General features: G+C 38.9%; 1 protein-coding gene across 8 annotated transcripts in view; it reads right to left on the bottom strand.

Annotated features, from left to right (window-relative positions):
- KLHL2 (kelch like family member 2) overlaps positions 1 to 23,299 on the bottom strand; it is a 63,878-nt gene that overhangs the window by 21,530 nt on the left and 19,049 nt on the right. For 6 of the 8 annotated variants that reach the window (XM_035891926.1, XM_009636350.2, XM_035891927.1 and 3 more), the window contains one exon: positions 5,755 to 5,917. In XM_035891926.1, the coding sequence (XP_035747819.1) occupies positions 5,755 to 5,917 (163 nt within the window). Of the gene's footprint in view, positions 1 to 5,754; positions 5,918 to 9,395; positions 9,484 to 23,299 lie in introns of all 8 variants that reach the window. The other 2 variants (XM_035891930.1, XM_035891931.1) reach the window with 1 other exon arrangement.

Genomic DNA, 23,299 nt, shown 5'->3' with positions numbered 1-23,299 from the left:
CCCGCCTAGAGAGGTGGACCCCATCCCTCCCTAACAGGTTGTAGTCGTTGAAGAACGTCCCATTGTCATAAAAGCCATAAAACCCTCATGACGGCACCAGCCACGTAGCCAGGAGCTAATGAACATTATGCGCCTATTTCTGGCCGCCCCCTTCCCTTGAACTGGTAAGATGGAAGAAAAGATAACCTGGGCCCTGATGTTTTTCACTTGTACCCCCAGGGCTCTAAAGTCTTCTTTGATTTTGCTCGGGTTTCTGCTTTCCATATCATTTGTTCCTACATGAAATAGTAGTAGAGGATAGTAGTCCGTTCTACTGATGAGTTGTGGCATCCTCTCAGCCAAGGAAGGATGAGAGGCCTCAGCTGTATGCAGTCCCTGACTGTGCAAGTCTGGCAAGACCCAGAGCAGGGCTGCTTTCTGGAACATCATGAGAACAGGTAGCATCCCAGAACATTTCGTTGCAACAGAAGCTCATTCCAAGTAATTTGTATCAATTGTCCACTATTTTCAGATCTCTTCATAGGCATCATAGACGCAGATGAATGACTCTCCTACATCATAGAAATCTCACACTCTGTTACAGGAGGACCAACCCCACCATAGGATTATGAAGCTCCGACTTTAATGGAAGTTGGAATTTTACTCCATCTAGAAGGAAGGTCCAAAATTTCACTTTTCTAATAACTTCTGATGTACGTTGGCAGCCATTTGTTTTTATGTCTATTAGCAGAAGTATCTCCCTGCCTCTTTTTCCTAAATATAAAATAGCAAGGATAACAAAATAAAGACTGGAAGAAGTTAAACACCCACATGCTTTTCATTTTCTCCATCAAGGAAATATTTTCACTGCTTTTTCAATCTAATAATCCTCTTCTGTACTCATTTTGGAGCCTTAATCCCAAAATGTCTGCTCCTGAGAGTTCAGATATTCGTGATACGAGGCCTAATTCTGAAATGGCACAGCCACATATCTTTGGCTCACACTTTTGTGAAATTTTTTTCAGTTGTAAGAAAGAGCCTTGACAAAGTACAAAGAGCCACTGGAGATAAGAATGGGGTGGGGGGTGGGGGGGAAGAAGCTATGATGGCTGAGGTACAGGCTATAAGAAGCTTGAAAATTCAAGAGGAAAACATTGACCTGAAAAGGTATGAAACTGTACAGAAGAATACCAGGGAGTCAGCAGGCAGAAATGCAGCAAGACTGATGATTGGCCCATTCCAAAGAGAAATGAAGGCCAACCCTTCCTCCCTGGGAGCTTTTGCCCAACATACTGAGCATGCCAGTGCTCAGCCTAGTAGCTTGCAAGTCCCAGTGGGGACCAACAAAGAGCTTCCTTCTCCTGCGCACTTGTCTGCATCCCGCTTGTCAAGTCTCTCGGAGCACCACAAAGGATGCCTGCAAAGGATGGCTGCATCAAGTGAAGCGTGGCCAGCAGGTCGAGGGAGGTGATTCTGCCCCTCTAGTCTGCTCTGGTGAGGCCTCACCTAGAGTACTGCGTCCAGCTCTGGAGCCCTCAGCACAAGAAGGACATGGAACTGTTGGAGCGGGTCCAGAGGAGGGCCACAAAAATGATCCGAGGGCTGGAGCACCTCTCCTATGAGGACAGGCTAAGAGAGCTGGGCTTGTTCAGCCTGGAGAAGAGGAGGCTGTGGGGAGACCTGATTACGGCCTTTCAGTACTTAAAGGGGGCCTATAGGAAAGATGAGGAAAATCTTTTCAGTAGGGCCAGCTGTGTCAGGACAAGGGGTAATGGTTTTAAAGTAAAACAGGGTAGGTTTAGACTGGATATAAGGAAGAAATTCTTTACAATGAGGGTAGTGAAACACTGGAACAGGTTGTCCAGAGAGGTGGTGGAGGCCCCACCCCTGGAAGCATTCAAGGCCAGGTTGGACGGGGCTCTGAGCAACCTGATCTAGTTAGTGGTGTCCCTGCTCACTGCAGGGGGGTTGGACTAGATGACCTCTAGGTGTCCCTTCCAACCCAAAACATTCTACAATTCTATGAATAAAATGACCCAGAGAGAGAAGATTACAAGTTGGACACAGTTCCTGTCTTCTCAAACGCATTTAACCAATATTGCACTCAAGGTCTTGCCAGAGCCTTAGGTTTCATATTTCTAGCAAGTAATCTATATAAATAGTAGCTTCAACTACTAAAGTGAACAAAGGTTGTTTAGAAGTAACTAAAGTAGTTCAGAAGTTACTACGGTAGAGTCAGAATAGAGGTTGGAAAAAATAATTTAAAATTCAAAATTAAGCAACTGCTTTATCAAAATGTGTTCCCTAAAACATTAAATACCTGAACATTAACTCTAGTTAATACATGTACACTTTGCTTCCTATTGCTTAAAAGGTCAAAAATATAACAGATTTTTAGGATTTGATATTATATTACTAAGAGCCAAAAAGATTTTAATTAAACTTTTTGCATAATAGTCTATTTAGTTATCACAAAGTCACTGAGTCACATACACATTAGAACTTCTCAAGTAAGGTATGCATTACCAAAGCTAATACTTTCACAAACAGCCTGAAGAGCTTTTGATTTTTTTTTTTAAATTTATTTATATATAATTTGAGTATTGTTTCATTAGACTAAAAACTTCTGACTATGGCTAATTTGTATACCACAGTTTCACACTTAAGACAGCAACCAAGGATTCTGTTGACAGACACCTCATCATATGAGTTTGCTGCGTTTGTCTTGTCCTGAAACATTCAGTCTTGATAGAGATACTATAATCTCCTGGGTATAAAGTGGGTATAAAAAAAAATAATCTATACTGGAAAACAGATTTTCTAGGAATTAAGGCAACCAAAAGCATTCATCAAAATCCTTCCTTTTGTGAGGTCTAAAATTACTCAAGGCAATAAAGCCTATTATTTGGACCTAGACACGTGAATTGAAGCACTTGGTGCTCTATTTCAGGAAAATCTTCAGTTTTAATTCTGTACTAATTGTTAATGATGCTAATTGGTCACTGTACATTTTAAAAGTTATGAAGAGCAATACAATCGTATGATTTTTTTATGCAGCCTTATCAGGATTTTTCATTTTTAATTCTCTTTTCTGTAGTGCTCTCGAACTAAGCCTGACAGAGTGCTAGGGATTAAAGAAGGCAGCGCAGAGAGTGCAATGCAATGAAGTAGCTCATACCCTGACTACACACAGCATATTTATCTAAAGATTAAGAACAGACTGTGCATTGCTTTAAAATTCACCACACAGATACAGCAAAAACACAGTAGGAGTTGAGCTGGCAGCTCATGGTATGGGCCAGCAGGACTCCGAGAATATGATGACAAAAAGGGAAGTATAGACAAGAAAAGTGCTTTCTGGAGGAATTTGACAGAAATGGAAGGTGGTTTGATTATGGAGGAAAGAAAAGGTTAGTTCCAAGCACAAAAGTAGTAGAGAGAAATAGGAAATAAAAGATTCAAGTGAGGGTAGTTCTCCTGAACTGGAAAAGCCAAGGATGAGAGGTTGGAATTTGATCCGGGGGGGAAAGGAATATTGCAAAAGTAGCAAAATAACCTTCGCAAACAGAAAGTTATGGCAGAGATTTACACTGCAGCAAAAGGGAAATATGATGTAGAGCAGATTTGGTAGGGAGGGAAGAAACAAAATAGAGGAACACTCAACTGAGTAGCTGAGAGAAAACAGAGGAGGAGAGTTGAAGTTGTCAAGTTTATGAACCTGAATGACCAGGAGAACACTGCCGTCACCAGTGACAGAGGAAGACAGGGAGAAAGGAAAGGTGATTAGATTGAAAGCAATTAACTTTTGCTGAACCTGAAGTAGAAAGGAAACATCCAAGAGACACTGAAAAGACAGGAAGAGATCTGTGACCGGGCAGACGGTGCAAGCTGCATGTAAGGAGGCATAGCTGAGAGGCAGCCTCAACCTCTGACAACCTGTGAGTTGCGAACTGCCAAAAAAATTTGTCCTACTCTCTGAATATTCACTGCCAAAGCTCTAATCAAAATATACCACTTTGCTGGCTAGTAAGTTAAAACCTATAGAAGAGGTTGGGGTTTTTTCACTACAAAAAGCTTCCATTAAAAAGTAATTCCTCAGTGTAACATCTTCAGTCTTGACTTAAACATCAAGACCCCAAGGCACAATACACATAAAAGAACCGTTAGATCATTGCTACTTGAACAAATTAAAAGCCTTAGTTTTAGTCACAGTATCACACTACGAAGTTACAAGCTCACACAATGTTTTGTTTATTTTTTAGTAATCTACATCATGCAACCTTTCTTGGCATCAAGAGCAGTCAAACAAGGTTTTAATCCATTTTGTTAAAAATTACCAATTTAGTTTAATACTTTCTCTGAAACTACATGTATATCAGTTTCCAACAGCAGAAAATGTTGGAATATAAAGAAAAAAAAAAGGATTTTAGCCTTCACAGAATCATAGAAATCTAATCTAGAAAGAACTTCAAATCATCTACTTTTGCACACAGATGTGATTTAGATCAACCGAAATCAGAAGTTAGTCTAACCAGGTTTTATTTACAGCTGCCTAACAGTGGGGAGTCTGCAGCTTCCAGAGACAGCCTGCCTGATCTGTGTTACTTTTACATTTTTCCTTAATATATGAGACTACTTCAGAAATAACTCACAAGTTAAGCTTACTCATTCTCAGTCATTTTTACGCCCAGGAAGATTTGCATTCTTTCTCATCCTTCTATCCTTTTATTCTATTGACCAGAACCCTTCATCTCAGTCTTTGTCATAGGTCAGTCTGTTTTCTTAATATGTTCATGTTAGAATTCCTTGGATTCACTTCAGCCTGTTTGCATCTGTCTTAAAATTCAGTTCAGGATTTTTCCATCTGAGGTTTCACCGGCATCAAGAAAAAGGGAATAATTATTCTCCCTTGTTGTCGTCATCCCCCCAACACTACTGTTACTTCACCACACAATCAGAATTGCCTTTTCATTCACAACAGCAAACAAAACAAGAACCTAATTTTCAAAAATGTCAAGCCTTGACATGAGCCAGTCCTCTTACAGGTATGAATAACACAGTCTTTAAGATGACCATGACAATGTACTTCTAGTAATAAAATTAAGAATTCCATGGACTTTTTTTCAAAAAAAAATAAACAATCCAATTGCAAGTGCTTTTTACAAGGAAAGTAGAGTTTTGTTGGTTGAGCTATATGGTTAGTTAGAAGATGCACCTCTATCTAGTTTGTGTCAAGAGAGAAGCATGAGACTACAGTTACCCTTTATAGTAGGAGATCGCAAGTCCTGGGCTAGATAAGTAGGATTTTCAGAAGACAAGGTGATAACACAATACTCATGGTGTGTTTCTTGCTTCTTAGTCAGTGCAGTACAGGGGCTACAGATAGACCCCACCCTTTCTTCCCTCATGTACTTCCTACAGACTTTGGCTTGTGGCAGTTGCCAGAATTTTAATTCTTCTTTCCTGATTTCTTCCCCTAAGTGATGGTGCAAAATTTTAATCAGCAAACTAGCTTCTTTCTGGATTACAAATTGCTTGGACCCTGTATGGCCCTGATAGGCCGTGAAGGTGCTGCCCCGTTGTGCTTATTATAACCATGTTCCAGCCAGGAGACTTCATTTCTCTTAAAGACATTAATATCAAATGCACCCTTTGTCAGAAGATACGTTTGCAATATCCTGGATAAAATTCAGTTTCCTCTGGGTGGGGTTGGGTGGGCACGGAACCCGTATGTGTACCCACAAACGGAGATATCAAGCTATATTCTATACTTGCCTGCATATGTGTTGGCCTTGTTCAAGAGATCTGTGCATGCATGCATGTCAGCAAAAGCACGAATCCCCAAGCAGTTGATAGGATGAAGCTGGGATTCCAAAAATTCACAGCAAGTCCTTTTCACATCCTGCAGTTGCAAAAGACCAGCTGCTGGGAGCAGTACCTGTAAGAAGCAACAGGTGGTTAATATCCCAGTTCAATTCTGAGCTTATACAAGAGTATTCTCAATATTAATAAACCAAAATAATCCATTAAAAATTAAAATACAAAAATAGGGGAAAATTTCAGCATTATGTGACTGAAGAACTTAAACCCCAACATTAACATGATTTTACCTCCTTGCAAATACCATTTAAGATTTAAAATGAAAAGCAACATCTCTACCACTGTGTTCACTGGGAAAGCATTGCATAGATTATAATTCTCACACTTCATGTAAACCTCTTCCCAAGATTCATTCACGAGTTCCCTTCTTACTGTTCCCAACACTCCATAATTACATCTCATTTCCAAACCTTCCACATTAGATACTTCTTTAAATCAAAGTTTTCTAGACCATGATAGAATATGTAAATCTAATTTGCATGCAAGCACTAGACACTGTACCATTTTTTAGCATCAATAATAAGCATCTTTATGCAACTGATTCCAGTAAGGAATCAATTCAGCTTCCAAAGAAGCCTGTGACCTTCTTGGAAGAATGACAATTCAGGCATTTAAAAGCCTGAGCATATAAAATAATCCGTATCAGTAAGGAATTAGCTTTAAATGACATATTTGTCCTTCAACTTTCACAAAGCAAGCAAAAAGTAAAGAAGAATTTGAAAAACTGTATAACATACATTTTATTTGCCCAGTAAAACTTAAACACGAGATTTACGTGAACTACAACTGCGCCTTTGAGTGAAATTCCATACTGCTCTCTCTAATTTCTTCTTCACAATATTTTCATTTTCTGCACTTTTGACACTTATTTTAATGAGACTTCTATTTTATAACATTCAAGTGTGGAATTAACATTAGCTTGCATCTTCAGAGGATGAAAACAGGCAAGATTTTAACTCTGAAGTCTTGCAATTGTTCCCTTACGTATAGAGAAAAGCTATAGTATGGGACTGCATCGATAATAAGCAAGCAAAAAATACACCAAGAGACAATGTCTGCACTACTCTTGTTAAAGTTTGCTTTTCTTTTAAACAATTGCTTGGGTAGAATTCAAGAGAGTTAAACAAGGAGAAAACCTGAAGAGCAGAGTAGAACTATTTAGAAACCTGTGTAACACTTACTACATGAAAGCTGCAGAATATATTTCTACATTATTACTCTTTGGAAGAAGTTTTAATCATAGTAACTGTCTGTAGAATCCAATATTTGCCATCATCTCTGTAAGCATCTATCTACTTGGCTTCTAAAGAGCTACTGTTACTGTTTACTCTTTAGACTTCTTTTCTTGAAATGAAACTAACAATTATGACCCAAACTAAACCAAAAGGACTTCAGGTGATAGAACCTTGTAAAGCTAATGTCTGCTTTAAACTTCATTTTTTGGTCCCACTTCTACTATTTATGGCTGTTCCTCTCCCTTCAGCCTGACATACATGAAGCCTGCTTGAAAACCATCTTTCTGTTCCTCAAGATATTAATCCCTAATTTGAAGCACTAATCCACTATAGCCTCTGTTTTACACATTTGGCTACCAATGTAGACAGTGAAAAAGAAGGATCATATATTTAACAAGAGTTTGCTTTGAATATTGACTATTAATGAAAGAGAAATGAAGGCAAAACACAAATGTTATTGCACTAAGATACGGAAACTGCTGCTACACAAAATAACTAAAAACTAGTTTAAATCTTAGATAAACCTTGAAAATATCAAATAAGTAACAAAATAAATGGAGAAGATCTGTATGCAATAGGCACAAGTATCAGATAAAGTCATGCAATTCAAAACAAATTTCGTAAGCTTACAGGTTACTAATGACAAGGTTAAAACAATACAGTGAACTAATTTTATTTTAGCATATAGTTATGAAAATGTGAAGGTAATAATAATAATAATACATTTTCTATTAATAGAGCTACAACATGATTAGTTATAACAGCGAGTGGATAATTCATTTGATAGTGAATTCTAGGGTAAGATATGAAATCACATACCAAAAATCGGAGCTAGAAATCTACTACAAGTATTTATTTACACAACTTGCCCCAGTGAAGCAAACATTTCACACCTGCTTACAACTCCAGTAACTAATCCAAACACAGTCCTAGATAACTGTAGGCACATTACCAGCAGAGTTGAGCAAATAACTCTGAGAACAATCCTTGGCTGCTTAGGTTGATTCAGTAGTAAAATATGTAAAATCATCATCGACTCAGTAAACTAAACGATGTGGTGAAATCTGAGAATGGTATGCAGAAAAGAATTTAAGATTTGTATGCACAAAACAGTCACACTGAGACACTTGCTCACTCGCATGAACAGAAAAGCAATGTTACAAGAACTAGAAGATCACTCTTCATTATGGGAAATCTACACCAGCTCTTAAATCTTTGTAATTGCGTTTAAGTTAGAGATTTCAATACATTTTACTTATCAGACAATAAGACATTTAAATCTAAATACATTTCTACATATTCTGCTACTAAAAAGGAAGAAAGAGGCAAAGTGCATCAAATTTATCCCATTGAAATTATACATTGGGCTTTGGTTACTAGGCAACCAGAGCTGCGGTAATATCTCGCTAGCTATTGCCATTTGCACCTATAGAACTGTTAACCTGGAAGCTAAAACAACCTGCATTTAAAAATCCAGTTTCATCACAGGCCAATTCACGCTGCTGAAGCTGGGGGTGGAACCCAAACTCCTCTCAAACCCATTAAAAAAACCCCTGTACTAAAACTGCAGTACAGATTACATTTAACTGCTGGTGACTACAAACTGGCAAGCTATAGCTCAGATTTATTTCCAAAAATAGCCAGTAGAGGGTACCCTAACTTCCCTTTAAAGATCAAAAATACTTTAATATGCATACCACTTTGTACAGCAAGAAATGCAGAGGGGGGGAAAATCGCCAATTGCTTATTCTATGAAAATGTATCCTCATCACAGCAGTTGTCGTTTTTATAATCAAAGAAACTGAACAGATTATTATTACAGATGGCAAGTAAGGAATTACGTATTCTCTTTTTTGTGTCAAAGTCATGGTGATGAATCTTGGAATGACTGCTACATTTCCTACAGCAGATCATTTAACCCTTACAAGGCTTTGAAGACTATTCCCTGGCTATGTCCTCCTGGTTCTTCTTCCTGAAGTGACACTCCTATTCCCTAAACTGTGTGCACCCACCATACCAAATACATCTTTCCAATGGCACCAAGACAAACAGGACTGGGACCAGGTACAAGTATTTGTTTTTAAATCCACCTAGGCAGCCAGGAGGGATCCACTTATGGCCCTAAATTTGGGTGCTGTTTTCACTGGAGTGGATTCAACACCTTCAGAATAACTCAGCTAGATCATCAACCCATATTTGAAGCTGCTGCCCTCTCTTGCAGCCCTTCACATACATGCCAGCAGTATGTCGAGGGCTGAGCATCATGACTCTGTTCACCCTTGTGCAGCTGGACATACTTACCTCATGTCACCAAGACATACATGTCTTGAGCTCTGAAGCGGGGAGCAGAAGTAGAGAGTGAGGTACAGGCAGGCACCTCTCCTGTTACCTGTGACAACAGGTTTACAACAGTTTCAGGGCGATACAGCCTGAGTGCCTGACCAGCAAGCCCTACAATGGAAGAACGCTCAGAGCTGAACTCAGGGAAGAAATGTAAGTAATGAGCACCAAGTAGCATAAAACAAGCTGAGCTTAACGCAAGGGGAACAGGAGGATAACCTTTGCTTTAGATATAGGGTTGTACCAGGGAGTCACCAGGTTGTGCAAACAGCCTTCTCTGAAATAATGAGTGTAATGTCTTCTCCCAGCTAGCCAGACCAGCCGAGGGAGAGGTGGATGTGTGGCTCAGCCCAAAGTATAAAAACTGAACAATCAAGAGAAGGAACTCTGAAGAAAGCAGCAGGCTTGAGCTGGTTTTACCCCACATATTCCTTCCTAGTGAACTGGGGATGCCCAACATCCTGGCAGTGGGCATACAGAGACCAGTAATAGGAATCACTTTTGCACAGTGATCCAGGTGTGTATTGCAATTGCAGTATTTTGCTTGTGTTGTGATTTCAGTATATTGCTGTATCTCTCTGCTAAATCAAAACATAGCATACATGCAGCACCAAGTATCTTCAAGTAAGTAAATTTTATGTCAAACATTAAACACTCCTTGTGGACCACCTAGGAGCAGCTGGTCAGAGAAGCTGTCCTGGAGTGCCCCACCATCAGACAAGGTAGTTCATCCTACCCGACGGCTGCTAGATGACTTACCGGGGATCCCTCCACAGCATTACTCACTTCACAAGGTTCAGTGCTACGCTGCCCTTCACATGGCCCCTTGCTCCCACAAGTTGGTACCACTTCACACAACACATAAGCTTTTAGTACCTGTCCTGCTAGTTGAGAATTGAGGAACAAGTCCAGCGGAAGGGGCGACCACGACGATCAGAGGGTTGGAGCATACAGTATTACAAAAAGAGGCTAGGAAAACTGAATTTGTTCAGCCATAAAAGAGAAGACAAAGGGGAGATCTTATTATCATCCACAACTATCTAATGGGAGGGTAGAGAACACTGAGCCAGACTGTTCTTGAAGATGCACAGCAGTGGGACAAGAGGCAAGTGGGAACACAAGAAAATCTGATTGGGGAAAAAAAAAAAAAAAAAGAGGTTGTTTTTTTGTTATTTTGTGGCAGCTGTGGTGGGTTTTTTTTTAAACCATGAGGGTGGTTGAGCCCTGGAACAGGTTGCCCTAAGATGATGCAGAATCTCCACACTCGGAGATACTAAAAATTCAGTGGGCAGGCCCCTCAACCTGCTTTAACTGGACCTGCTTTTAAGAAGTTTAATTCAAAGTAAAAATTAAATTGATTAAAGTTTTCTGCCTGCTGATTTAAATCAATTTGATTCAGTAATTTTGTATCAATCCATGCTATTATCTTCGCATTCCTCTTTGCACTGATAGATTCTTCTAGCAACAACACATTGTACTACCTGCACAATACCTGCAGTTAGAAGATGCTTAAGGTAATATTTTCATCTCCACTATTTTCATATTTTGCAGAATTTCTTTAATATTTCTATCATGAATTCTTGCCCAAATTCAAATTGGTACCCACCAATCATGCATTAAGATCAGTATAATGCCAATATGAAAATAATTAAAGAACCTATTGCAGGTTTTGGGAACAAGATCCCACAGCATAGACAAAATGAAAATTTCTCAGAACATTAATGTACTTTGCAAGCAAATAAGCTAATAAATAAATTAAAGCACCATATGCCAAGAGAATTGAATAATGTGTTGCCTAAAATAGAAAAAATTAATTCTTTATCATATGGAGGGGGAAAAAAAAACCCAAATCTGTAGCATTAGGAAAGAGGCTAACCTAGGAAAGGTGATGTGTGAGCCCAACACAATGCAATGCAACATGAAAGCACACAGGAAAGCAAGTTATATTCTTGCTGATTGCAGATATTCCACATTTTCAGTTATGACATTAAAATGAAATCCATTTCAGAGAGCAGCAGTTATATTAATAGCCATCATAAAACAAATCTTGAGTAAATACAGTAAAGTTTAACCTCTATTTCTAAGTTTAAATAACTATTTCAGCAAATTATACTCCTTCACTTGCTGTTCATACTACCATGGCATCAGGAAGAAGGAAATGAAAATAATGGTCAAAGATCATCCAAATGATCTTATTTTTTTTATTCTCATCTACATGCATCTATGCTGTAATTAGAACTGTGGTTTGTAACTGAAGTGTGTTCTAAGTTCTAGTGAAATCATTCAGCACTGCATTGAAATTGTGCTATTTGGGAGAATGGATACAAAACCACTAAAATAGATACAAATATTTTAACACTTGCATCTGTGGAATAAAATGTGGAAGTTCCAATTTTGGAAAATTCAACCATCCTAGCATTTTTACACAAACAACACATGCAAGTTAAGTGCACTGTTCTAGTGTTAAAGTACACACAAATAAGATGCTGCACTAGATTTAAAGATGTGCATGAGCTACAAGTTTAGAACATGATACCATATATTTTATAAAATATAACTTTTGGCTCTCTTAACACCCTTGACTTTATAGGTTACATGAAGACTTGTATGTATAAATTTATCCTTTAGCTTAATGAGCCCCATCCAATTAAAAATTAGGTGTGGGTGGCAGTTTTATAGTATCAGAGAAAGGAATGAGACTGCTAATCAAAATGCAGTCCTATTCCTTCACTTCCCTCAGTACTAGACACAAAGTGATTGAGCACTGTTTCAGTTGAAAACAAGCAAACAATCATGATATTGTAATATTTTGAATGACTGACATGATCTACAAAATACCAAGCAGCTCCCAACTTGGAAAGCAGTGTGACAGGTTAAAATGGAGCATAAGGAAGAAGTAACTGTTCCACTTACCCGCTTTTTAGTCATCATCATCATCTGTACTTGAGTCTACTTCAGTTACAGTGATGTGCAATTTATAGGAAGCAATTGGTTTGCTCAAAAAAAGGCTTTAGAAGACATAACACTTTAGAAGATTAATCTGAATGAACTAGTAAGTATTAGTTAAAACATTTGGAGTGGAGGTGGTTGTTCTGTTGTTTTCTTGGGGGTTTTTTTGAAGGGGCTGGGTATGGAAGTTTGGGGATGCAATTAGCGGTTACTGAAGTTTAGAAACAAGATTCACGAAGCAAATGAAGTAACCAAAGGGTCACTTCAATCAAGTAATACACTATAATTAATGGTGTCTGTCTGGTCTACAAGGGAGAACCACACAGTCTTGTTTCACTTGAGGGTTCTCCTACATCTTCTCTACCAGAACAGTGCCTTAACCACCATGTAACAGCACATTATGGCTGAAGCCTCCACACAAGCGAGACAGATTGATTTTCTATTCTGTTGGTTATTTTTATTAACAGTCATGAGCTTAGCCTTTCATATCCTCTTCTTCTGTTAGAAGACACTGGATATAGAACTGAAACATTGTCTCATTTGGACTGAAACATTCTTGAACTTAAAGTAATTTTAGTTAGCATTTTACATATTTTTTTTCAGTGAAAAAATAGTAGACAACTTGATTTGATAGAAACAGAGTTTTTGATCTGAAGTTTGGTCACTGAATTTAAGTATATGTACAGTAAGACATCTAAAATGAAAGCTCAGAAGCCTTCATCATACTGTAAATCAGTGCTTATAAAGTTATACAGCTGCATAAAAATAGCTTCTTATTTTCTTAGAGACAGGATAATTTAAAGATGACAAACTAGAGTCTAAACAAAGCCATTTGCTGCTGATATTGTCACTCAAACTGGATAGTTTATTATTTAACTATGGGAGCTGAAGTGCTAGCCAGTCAAATAATATACAAAGCTCCCCTGCAGAAGGATTAAAAGCTGAAAAAATTAAGCAGACAGGACAACATAACTCACACTATGTGGCCTTTGATCTTTCGGTGAAGGCTGACCCACATAAAGAATCGCTGTCTCAGCTGATGCTTTTAGCTAGTGTGCTTTAGCCATAGGATTTACCTGTAACATCTCACACCTTTGGTACCAGTCTCAGACCCCACTGACAGATACACTGAGTTTCATTATACCAAAGATTACTATGATTTAGGGAATATTTAAAAAATATTCCCTAAAACTAAAGACATAAAATGCTGACAAAAGAATCAAAACGTTCACATGCTATGTCCTAAAGGATAAAAGACGACGTTGGGGCGGGGGGACAGGGAACTGAGAGGCAGGGTGTTGAGGAAGAAATGGTTGGGGTTGTTTTCTATATTACAGACTGACTGACTTGTAACAAACAAGGCTTGTTCTCCCAGTATAACTGCATACTTTCTGGCAATCTTAAATAGAGGGATTGAAACACCATTTGCAAAACCCTAAAGCCTGTGCTGGAAACAAATAGCAGCGTAACTGGGATAGCAGATTGTGAACCTCTGCTTTCTCTATTATCCCAGCCTCTGGTACAGAAGATGCTTCCATACTACTAGGTTTTATATGAAAAGAAAAATTATTATTCATTTTTAAATTATTAAAATTAAATTATTAAATTATGATACAAACCTAAGAACTAAGGACAACAGAAATAGCATGAAGTAGAAATGCTTTGTGTGCATGGTGTTTATCTTCAGTACAAAAATTGTATCAAGATTAACATCTAATGTGCAATAAATGGCCCTTCAGTGGACTCAGAGATTTGACTATGCCAAGCTTTTAGCATTACAGTTATATTTTTATACTCTATTGAGATAATCTTTTACTTATCATTCAGTTTCCTACAGCAGACCATATTTAGATTCTCCGAGAAAGGTCACAAGGGAATACCTCATTAAAAAAAAAGGCATTAGGCTTAGCAACAAATTTTATAAGCACTTTAATCTAGATGTTGTACTTCTAAAACTCAGGTAGTTAGGGGCAGATTTCCCAAAGCAAACAGCATCTCTAGCCTCCCATTTGAAATCTTTTTCAGATGAAGCTTTAAGGCATATATTTCATGATTTAAAGCCCAACCAATAGCCAGACAACAGAAACTTTTTCAAGAAAGCCTTTATTCAGCTTCCAGAAATTTCATCTTGTGGGTAGTAATTTACTGCTGAACTTACTTGCAAGTGAGGGAGGTCAAACATACAGTCCCTTCTTTAAGTGGCTTAATTTACTCATAATAAGCACCTTGAATTTCACAAGGAGATGGACAGACACGCATGCTTTCATTTGCATAGAACGCTTTAAAAATGAGCAAATGACCACTGCGCTTTAAGTTGGCAAGGGCTGTCTTTCAGGTTTTGTCACAGGTAGCTTCACGGTCATACACCGAAATAGATACACAGATGCCTACGGTAAAGGTCATAGCTGAGACTAAAGTAGCTGCTTTCATCCAACCTGACAGAGAAGAGTCTCTAACACAGCCTAGCAGCACGATGATTTTAAAGATCACGCTCAGAAAAGTTGCACAAGCTGTTCAGTCTGAGAAGGCCGTTTACATAAAAAAGTTCTTATACATTAATGTCTAGTTAAAGGGCAACCACATCCCAGCAAGGCAGGATTAAGACACCAGCTTTTTGAATCAGAAAACTTGTGATCTCAGTCCTGATTACTGCTGACCTACCCATGGGTCATCATATCTCCAATTCCCTTTTTTCTTTTCTTTTTTTTTTTTTGATAGTCTATTCAAGTCCATAAACTCTTCTGGGCAACACCATACTTGCAGCTTGTTGCTGTAATACCTCTCACAATGGAAATCCGATCCTAGCTGGCCCATAAAACAAACAGTTAAAAATATTTTCCAGGCTAGCCTAAAAAATTAAAGTTTTTTTTGCTAAATGTATGTTCAAATAATGGGTAAAATCCCTGTCTTCTGAAAAAAAAAAAAAAAGCAATGCATCCCTCCCTAGTCAACTGCATAAGAGAGTAATCTCACTTCCATTTGCATGTTCTTCCAACCCTATTTTTAGAAAGCCAACACCCTTCTGGTATAGAAGCTGAGCAGTGCCAATCAGTTCCAAGACCAACCTTAAATCATGTTAATAATGAAAAGGCAGAAGTAACTATATATTAGATGAAAGCAATAGCCTACTCATCCCAGGTAGCCTAGGAACACCCATCTTCATTCACTATCAGAGAAAGGTGCATGAAACCTGATGGTATGGAATAAATCAGCCACAACAAAGAACATTTCCTTGAAATGTAAGGAATAGCTTGCTCTTGAGGCACAAGGATATATCTGACATTTTAGAACAGCATATCTAGTTAGTTAAAACCAGGCTTCACTTGAGAAAAAACGGCAGTGTCCAGCGCTTTGCAGGTAAATAAATGTAAGGGCTGCAATGGGACAAGAGCCTGGTCTTCCAGGTTTGAAAAGGGGACAGTAAGATTGTGGGTGGTGGCTATGGTTCTGGTTAGTGGGTCAGGGTTTTAAGAGTAGTAGAGAAGATAAAAAGGAAAAAATGGCAAACATTTTGCCCTTAGAGCTGTTTTTGTCCAGCTCTGCTGCAACCAGCCAGGGATCTCCTCCATGCTCTCAAGCCATGCTGGAAGCAAGTTTGGTGGCTGGCTCAAGTCAGAATCAGATATGCCCTCCTCCCTTCCCCAATATGTGGTTAAATACAGTATTTACTGAAATGAAGCTTCACAGCACTGTTCTGCTTCCATCAGCACCATCCCTTCCTGTCTTTCCCCTTCCAAGGAAAAGGGGAAGAAGAAACCTAGGATGGAAGGAAGTAGAACAGGTGAACCCAATCCAAACCTGGACCTCATACGCTCTCACATAATTAGGGAGGTAAACCTTACAGGGTGCAAATAACTGCTCTGAAACACAGTCTGTCTAATGGTAACCCAAGGTTCACAGGTAATAACTTCCAAACCAACCAGGGCAACTAGAAAAGCTCATTGCTCACCTTCCGCATCCTAGGCAGCTCCTCTCACGCATTTTGCAGCAACGTGCTCTATTCATTAGACATCCACTCTAACCATAACAGCAACAACACCATGTATGCACACGTATGGTATTGTGCATTTCTCTCTCTCTAGGTATCCTAAAAAAAAGCTTATTATCTTTCAGCATAAGTAAATAGCTCACACTTTTACCCTTAAAAAGAGTATATGGAGTCTCTGAAACAAATAGATACTGGAGGAAAAAATAGAGTCCTTGTTCAGTCATCTCACAGTCAACCTAAAAAAGGCCTGAATTCTCTCCCTCTCTTAAATGATAGCTTTTTCATGCCTTTCACAGCTTTAAGCCTTTCCCCAAAGTGTGCTATTCCTGTCATATTTTAGACCATCCAGCAGAGTGTTACAGGTGAGAACACAGATTTCTACAATGACATACAGATGCTGCTGTGCCTTTTTTTTTATGCTCCTTTTTAAATCCACTATTTCACAATGAGCAGAAGTTTTTCTAAGGTGACTACCGTATGTTATTCTATTCTAGGAAAAGTTGTTAATGTAAAACATAGCAACACGTAGGAGTAATTCAAATTTTTCTTTTCATGCATTACTTCACACTTTCCAACATTAGATTTGGTCTGCAATCATGCGAGCCCAACATCTAGCTTCGCTAGAAAGCAGTGAAATTTTCTATTTTTGTCTGGTCTTGAAAAAAAAAAAAACCTTAAACCCAGTTAATCACCTACACCTTTTGCTATCTACTTTTCAAAACTAAAGAAAATCCATCCTTCTTTAGATGCTTGTGACACATTACAACCATTTGGATACAGTGAAAACCAACTATTTATTCCTATTTGTTCCTGTACTCCCTAGGGATTTTTGATCTATTTATTGCTCATCATGTGACAATTTAGGAGGGACTGTAACTAACTTGACTTTCAAAAGCCTTTGATATGGTTATTTCTGGACCATTCAAAGAATGACAGGAGGTTTTTAGGAGCTATGCACAACTCATAAATAGAATTCTAAAACATACGGAAAGTTTGAACTTCCCTTATGTTACCCGACACTAACAAAAACAAAATCCTTGTTAGTCTCTCTCATACTCAGGATCACCAGTGATATCGTACTGATTTACCAAAATGTGAGCTGAAGCTGCAAGGAATAGCCAGCTAGAGAGTATCATAGTTTTCTACAGTCTCAGCCAACTCACTAGAAAAGTTTCTTCTCTGTGGGTATGCAAGGATTATTTTTACATATCTCTGTAAGATCCTTTTTGCCTTAGTGATCCGATACTCATTTGCTTCATCTTTTGACCCTTTCTCTAAACTCGTCCTTGATCTGTAAGAGGATGCACCTTGCACAGTCTCTTGTCATAAATGGGACTTTCTACCTTAATTAGCTTTTGGCACCTTGCTCATGCATGGCTCTGGCAGCCTACATGCTCTCCTAAACCACTCATTAAAGAAACAACATGCAGGAAATGAACAGCTGTTACATTTAGAGCTGCAGTACTGAGTAAAAGTGTTTTATTCTTTTTATCATTTAAATTGAACATGCCTGTTTAAATCCTTCAGTGACTTCCCATTCACCTCCCACAGTACTCAGAATCACATGCTTCTGAAGTGCAGTATTACAGACCAGTATCTCTTCTATAACATATTCCTGCCTTGACCCCACTTCTGTCTCACCCCATCACCTCCTCCATGAGTTTCTGATTCATTCCTTGGCTCTTGCTTAGACCACACTGACACAGCCAAGCTATAAGCCTCTTCACTGCCTTTGCCCAAGAGTCTCTCTTCCAAATAAGCAGAAACGAGTGGGTTTTGCTCCCCTCCCTCAAAACATCTTCTGAAGGAACAAAGATTTTGAGATAGGGAAAAATTTGTGACTCAGTTCATAAGACCTCAGTCTCCAGAAGTTCAAGGCTTTCTGCCTCCCACACACGCAGTCTTTTACAGCCTCAGGACAATTTTAATTCATTTTTCATACTTTTTGATCCAAATTTTAGATTAATCTTTTGCCTCTTTTTCTCATTCTCTGTTCTGTTTCTCCCTTGCATATTTTTATTTAGCAACTACAAGCTGGTATATAACAGCTCAAATTTCCACTCAGGTATCTTTTCATTCTTGCAAGGTTCATACACTTCTGCCTACCCAACTTTCTTCATGAACAAAGTTCTGGGATCTCTCATTCAACAAGACCCAAGCCAAAAGAAAGATACTATAAGAAGATTCATTAACTGGAAAATGCCAGCAAAATGTGAATAAAGCATCACTTGGAGAAATAACAGCAAGATCTCTTCAGAAAAGGAAAAAAAAAAAAAGAAGCAGGATTGTAAAAAGGTGAATACTTTAGGAAAGAGTTGCCATATCTGTGCAACATCATCTTCTCCTGGTTCTGATGGTCCTGCCACCATTTTTCTCTCTGCCTTAACCAAAGCTACAGCTATACAGAAACAGCACTTGCCTTCTCTATGAACTCTTTTGCTACCTACCTCCTGGAACATCACTCTACCGTCTATAACCAAGGGGACAGAACAGTAAAGAATTTTATCTCTAAATGAAGAAGCATGACTTGTATTTATTCAGCTTGACACAAAACCTAATTTGGGAAGGTCTGCTCCAGGTCTAGCACCACAATGCAAAACACAGTGTTGACCAGCCACATCCAAGAGACCTTTTGGGAAAACAGACCAACTCAAGACAGAATCGAGACAAACAGCCAAGTGGTTCTGTCTGCATCGATCTGTGTGGCTGGTCGCCTGTACGTATGCTATATACCCCTGGCAGGAGGCTGTAGCGAGGTGGGGGTCGGCCTCTTCTCCCTGGTAACGCACGATAGGACGAGGGAAAATGGTCTGAAGTTGCACCAGGGCAGGTTTAGGTTAGACATTAGGAAAAACTTCTTCACAGGAACGGTTGTCGGGCTCTGGAATGGGCTGCCCAGGGAGGTGGTCGAGTCCCCACCCTGGTGGTATTTAAAAGAAGGGTAGATGAGGTGCTTAGGGACATGGTTTACTGGTGGGATGGCAGTGTTAGGTTAACGATTGGACTTGATGATCTTGAAGGTCTTTTCCAACCTAGACGATTCTATGATTCTATATACACGTGACCATGTATGTACCTACTGGACACACATGCTCAGCCTCACTACCAGCTGGAGCATGGGGACATGGAGTTGCAGCCACCTTACTGTTATCAGGCTACCAGATTCAGCAACTCTTAACACTTGCCTCATGGTAAGTACATGCCTCATGCTAAGTACACACAGTGCGATTTCCTCCTGTCACGTATCACCAAGTAAACCAGATTAGAAAAGGAATTTTTTTAGTAGGGCATCAAGCATATATCAGCCAAGTGTGGCACTCTGGAATACACCTTCAATCAACCAAAAATAGCCCCAGTTTCTCAGTCTTAAGGAAAACAAACACAGAAAGGGGAGTGATGATATAGTAACTGTATCTATTCTGCAGTGTACATAATAATGTCGTGCCCTCAAAACCAAGCAGTTTCTACTTTGCCCATACATAATTGCTAAAGACACTAAAGAGATGCTATGGAAAAAAAACAGGTGAACAAAAATACATACTACTCAATACATGTTTAAAAACTGACAGAGAGCAAAATACTAAGGTTCCTCGCAAAGTTGTTTGCTTAGTATTTTGGTCAGCAGCTCTTTTACACGAAGCTTACTCACTTAAAGCACAAATTAATGAAGCATGTATCAGTAATTAAATATGCCTGTAGAAAGATCACACTCCTCTTTTTCCTTCCCTCCTACACTCACTCTCCTGACAGGCAGGCATATATAAGCAAATGAAGAATGCATAGTAGGATTATTTCACTGGAAAAATCGGATCATTTACTGTTGCCTGACATGCCTTACAATGCATATAAATTTCAGAAGTGTGCCACTGTCTCTCCTCCAGCTAAGCCACATATTAATTGTGCCCTCACATTATTAAAATCCTCAAAGCCGCTGTCACAAATACAAAAAAAAAGGTCAAAAGAGGTAACCAGATGGTTGCTTGAGGCCTAATGTATAAAATATGTACAATAGCAAAACACAGTGGTACTCCACTGGTACTCTTTCAGCACACAATCAAACAGTAGACTATAAGGCTGTTTAGTCCAACACTAAATTCTTGCCCAGTAAGACTTAAAAATGCTTCCATGAATAGAGCTTGCAGTGAAACGCATGTCAGCTTGGATTTAAGCACCTCTCTGCAGTGTCAGCAAGCCCCTCATATTATTAGAACTGTGCTGGCATAAAAGAATAACAGTGAAAGTTTGGATTACCATATAAAGAGTGGTTTCAACACACAGCAGGATTAACTGATTTTTTTAATTCAGTTTTAAGCATGAAGTCATTAGGATGGACCAGTTTTATAAAACATTTTAAATTGAATGACTCTAGATACAACTTCAGAATTTGCAAGAGCTTCCAGAATTTAGTAGCCGTGCTACTGGGGCCATGATGGAGATGGGCAGAAAGACCAAAAGCTGGTTTATTAGATCAACTATTAGAGCTGTAAAAATAAGTAACTCCACCTCCTCCTAAACCTTTAATAATATCTGTGTCAGGGAAATAAGATCCCCAAGTGCTGATAGCTTTTGACACTCAAGAACACTATTACACAAAACACTTTTTGTAAAGAAAAGTGCTTTTAAGAATTTGTGCAGTTGCCTGAAACCTAGTAGCAAAGAAAAAAAATGAGTTTATGGACAGAAGGTTCTAGGTCTGCACAAAGGTAAGCGTAAAAAGCGATGGTAAGCTGAAATATGATGGACAGCATAAGAAAGGTTTCTGGGTTTCAAGATAAAGCCAACTCCAGCAAACACCTGCTGGTGGAGGATATGGAAGATGAAGGAGCTGAACCAAGCAGGACTGTAAACTGTCACCTCAGGGTTCAATAATTAGCACCTTACCTGTCAGGTACTGGGGGGGAGATGGGGGCTGTCTGCAAATATTGTATAAGAAATATCATGTAAAAGTTTGTTAAAAGGAATGCTAACACTGTCACATCAATTAGAAAGTTGAAAGCATCAGCTGAGATACCCTCTGTTCTTAAGACCTCTGCATACACTGCGGCCTTTCAGCCTTTCTCCTCCCTCTCTTCCCAAAAGGTTCTCACAAGGACGAAACCCGTGAACCACAGTGAAGAGAACCACCAGTAAAGCTGGATGGCTCTGCATGCTGGGGTGCATCCTGTAGTCTTTAAATGCCTCGACGCACTTAAGACAGAGGAAAAACATTTCTGTGTTGGCATTCCTGAATTTTAGCCTTGATTCTAAGTGTGTGGTCCAATACTTAAAGCAGTAGTTAGGGAAAGCAGTGTTAATTACTCATTTTTGACAACAATATTTTGCCTAAAAATTAACACCGCTGACAATTTAGTCTGTCAGTGCAAAACCTGCTTCTACCTGATGAGAAATGATGTACTTGTACCTCGTTTATAAAAGTCATGTCTTGACAAATTATCTTCTACATAGGGAAACTCACAGAAGTAACAAAAGAGCCCAGGTATATGGCTTAACACCTAGCCCTTCAGCTGAAAAATTTTGAGACAAATGTACTTGCTGCAGGGGCAGGTATGACAAGCTGTTGTGGCATGCAAGATGACTATCAAGTCTTAACAGGTCAAAAGATCAACATTTGTGCCCATCTGAGGCACCAGAACACAGTGCAAAGATCATTTTTCTTTGATTAGCTCTGAGAAATTATCCAGTATGACAATTTAGTATTTCACATTATTTAACCTCATATGGAGAAAAAAATTCATCTTTCAGCAATATTTTTGGGTTTCAATTGTCATTAGCCAAATCTGTCCAAAATGTTAAGCTTATAGGAGATTATTTGAGTACCAGGTTTCAGTATCATCTCAGAAAAAAATAAAACTATATGAACAGCTTGAAAGATGTTTTAATGAACATTTGGCCTAACAGTCTGCCTACAAAACTATGTGCTGTACCAGGATACTTTGCTGAGAGTTGCTGGCAAGTTAAATTTAAGTCACAGGAAATACAAATTCACAGATTTCAGCTCAAAAGATGTTGTCAATTATATTTATAAACTTTAATGTAAAGTCAGAGCTATTTTCATTTAAAAATTCTACTGCAGCTATTGACAGAGAAACCAGTGCAATATTGCTCCACTTTTTTTAGGGGCACTAAGAGAAACAGCTTAAACTCATTCACTCCAAAAGAATGTTCTCTAGAAGGAAAGCAAAAACTATCACTGTTATATTCAATAGTGTTGGTACTGTCTGACCTAACTTCATTCTTCTTTAGAAGCAAGCAGAGTTTAGCAAAAAAACAGCTCAGAAGGATACTCCCACATGGCCCAACAGTCTCTCTCCAGCACCAAACTTGCAAATGGCCATGTATTGCAGGAAAGACTTCAGAAGCTAAACCAAGATGAAAATGTTGTAAAAAGTGGCTGTCCAGATACTGTGGAGATGCAAGAGGACAGCTGTACAAAGAACTGGGGGCGGAAAAAACTGCCTTAAAACACATGTCTGGGAATTCAGAATTGTATTCAATTAATAAATAATATAGTGAAGACTTCAGTGGGAAACATGGGCATTCCCTGAAGAATTATTATAAAATGCTGTCACCAGGCAACTGTGGTCAAATAAAAGCAAACCAAAGGCTTTTATCAACAATCAGCCTGCAAACTTGAGGGATGCTGAATTTAACCTGTGGTACAGCAGTCGTGGTTTTATTAAATTACCTGTATCTTCTAGAAGACTGAGACTGCTTCTAGCCGGGAAAATGGCTATCATTACCCATACTGTCATCACCAAACTGCACTGCCTAGCATGTAGTAGTAGTCTATTTGAAAACCATTCAGCTATTGCTTTTAAATCAGGATAAACTCTCCTTAAGGAGCCCTGCATTTCAGTAGAGTGCATAATTGGGGAGGTTCTGGATCTATCTTAATTATCTGTTGGTCTCTTGGTGACAGGCGCTGTGT

Source organism: Egretta garzetta, unplaced genomic scaffold (assembly GCF_000687185.1).
Source record: "Egretta garzetta isolate BGI_Z169 unplaced genomic scaffold, ASM68718v1 scaffold174, whole genome shotgun sequence".
NCBI classification, from domain to species: domain Eukaryota; kingdom Metazoa; phylum Chordata; class Aves; order Pelecaniformes; family Ardeidae; genus Egretta; species Egretta garzetta.
The sequence above is the reverse complement of the archived record's forward strand: the minus strand, read 5'-3'. Positions and strand labels throughout refer to the sequence as shown.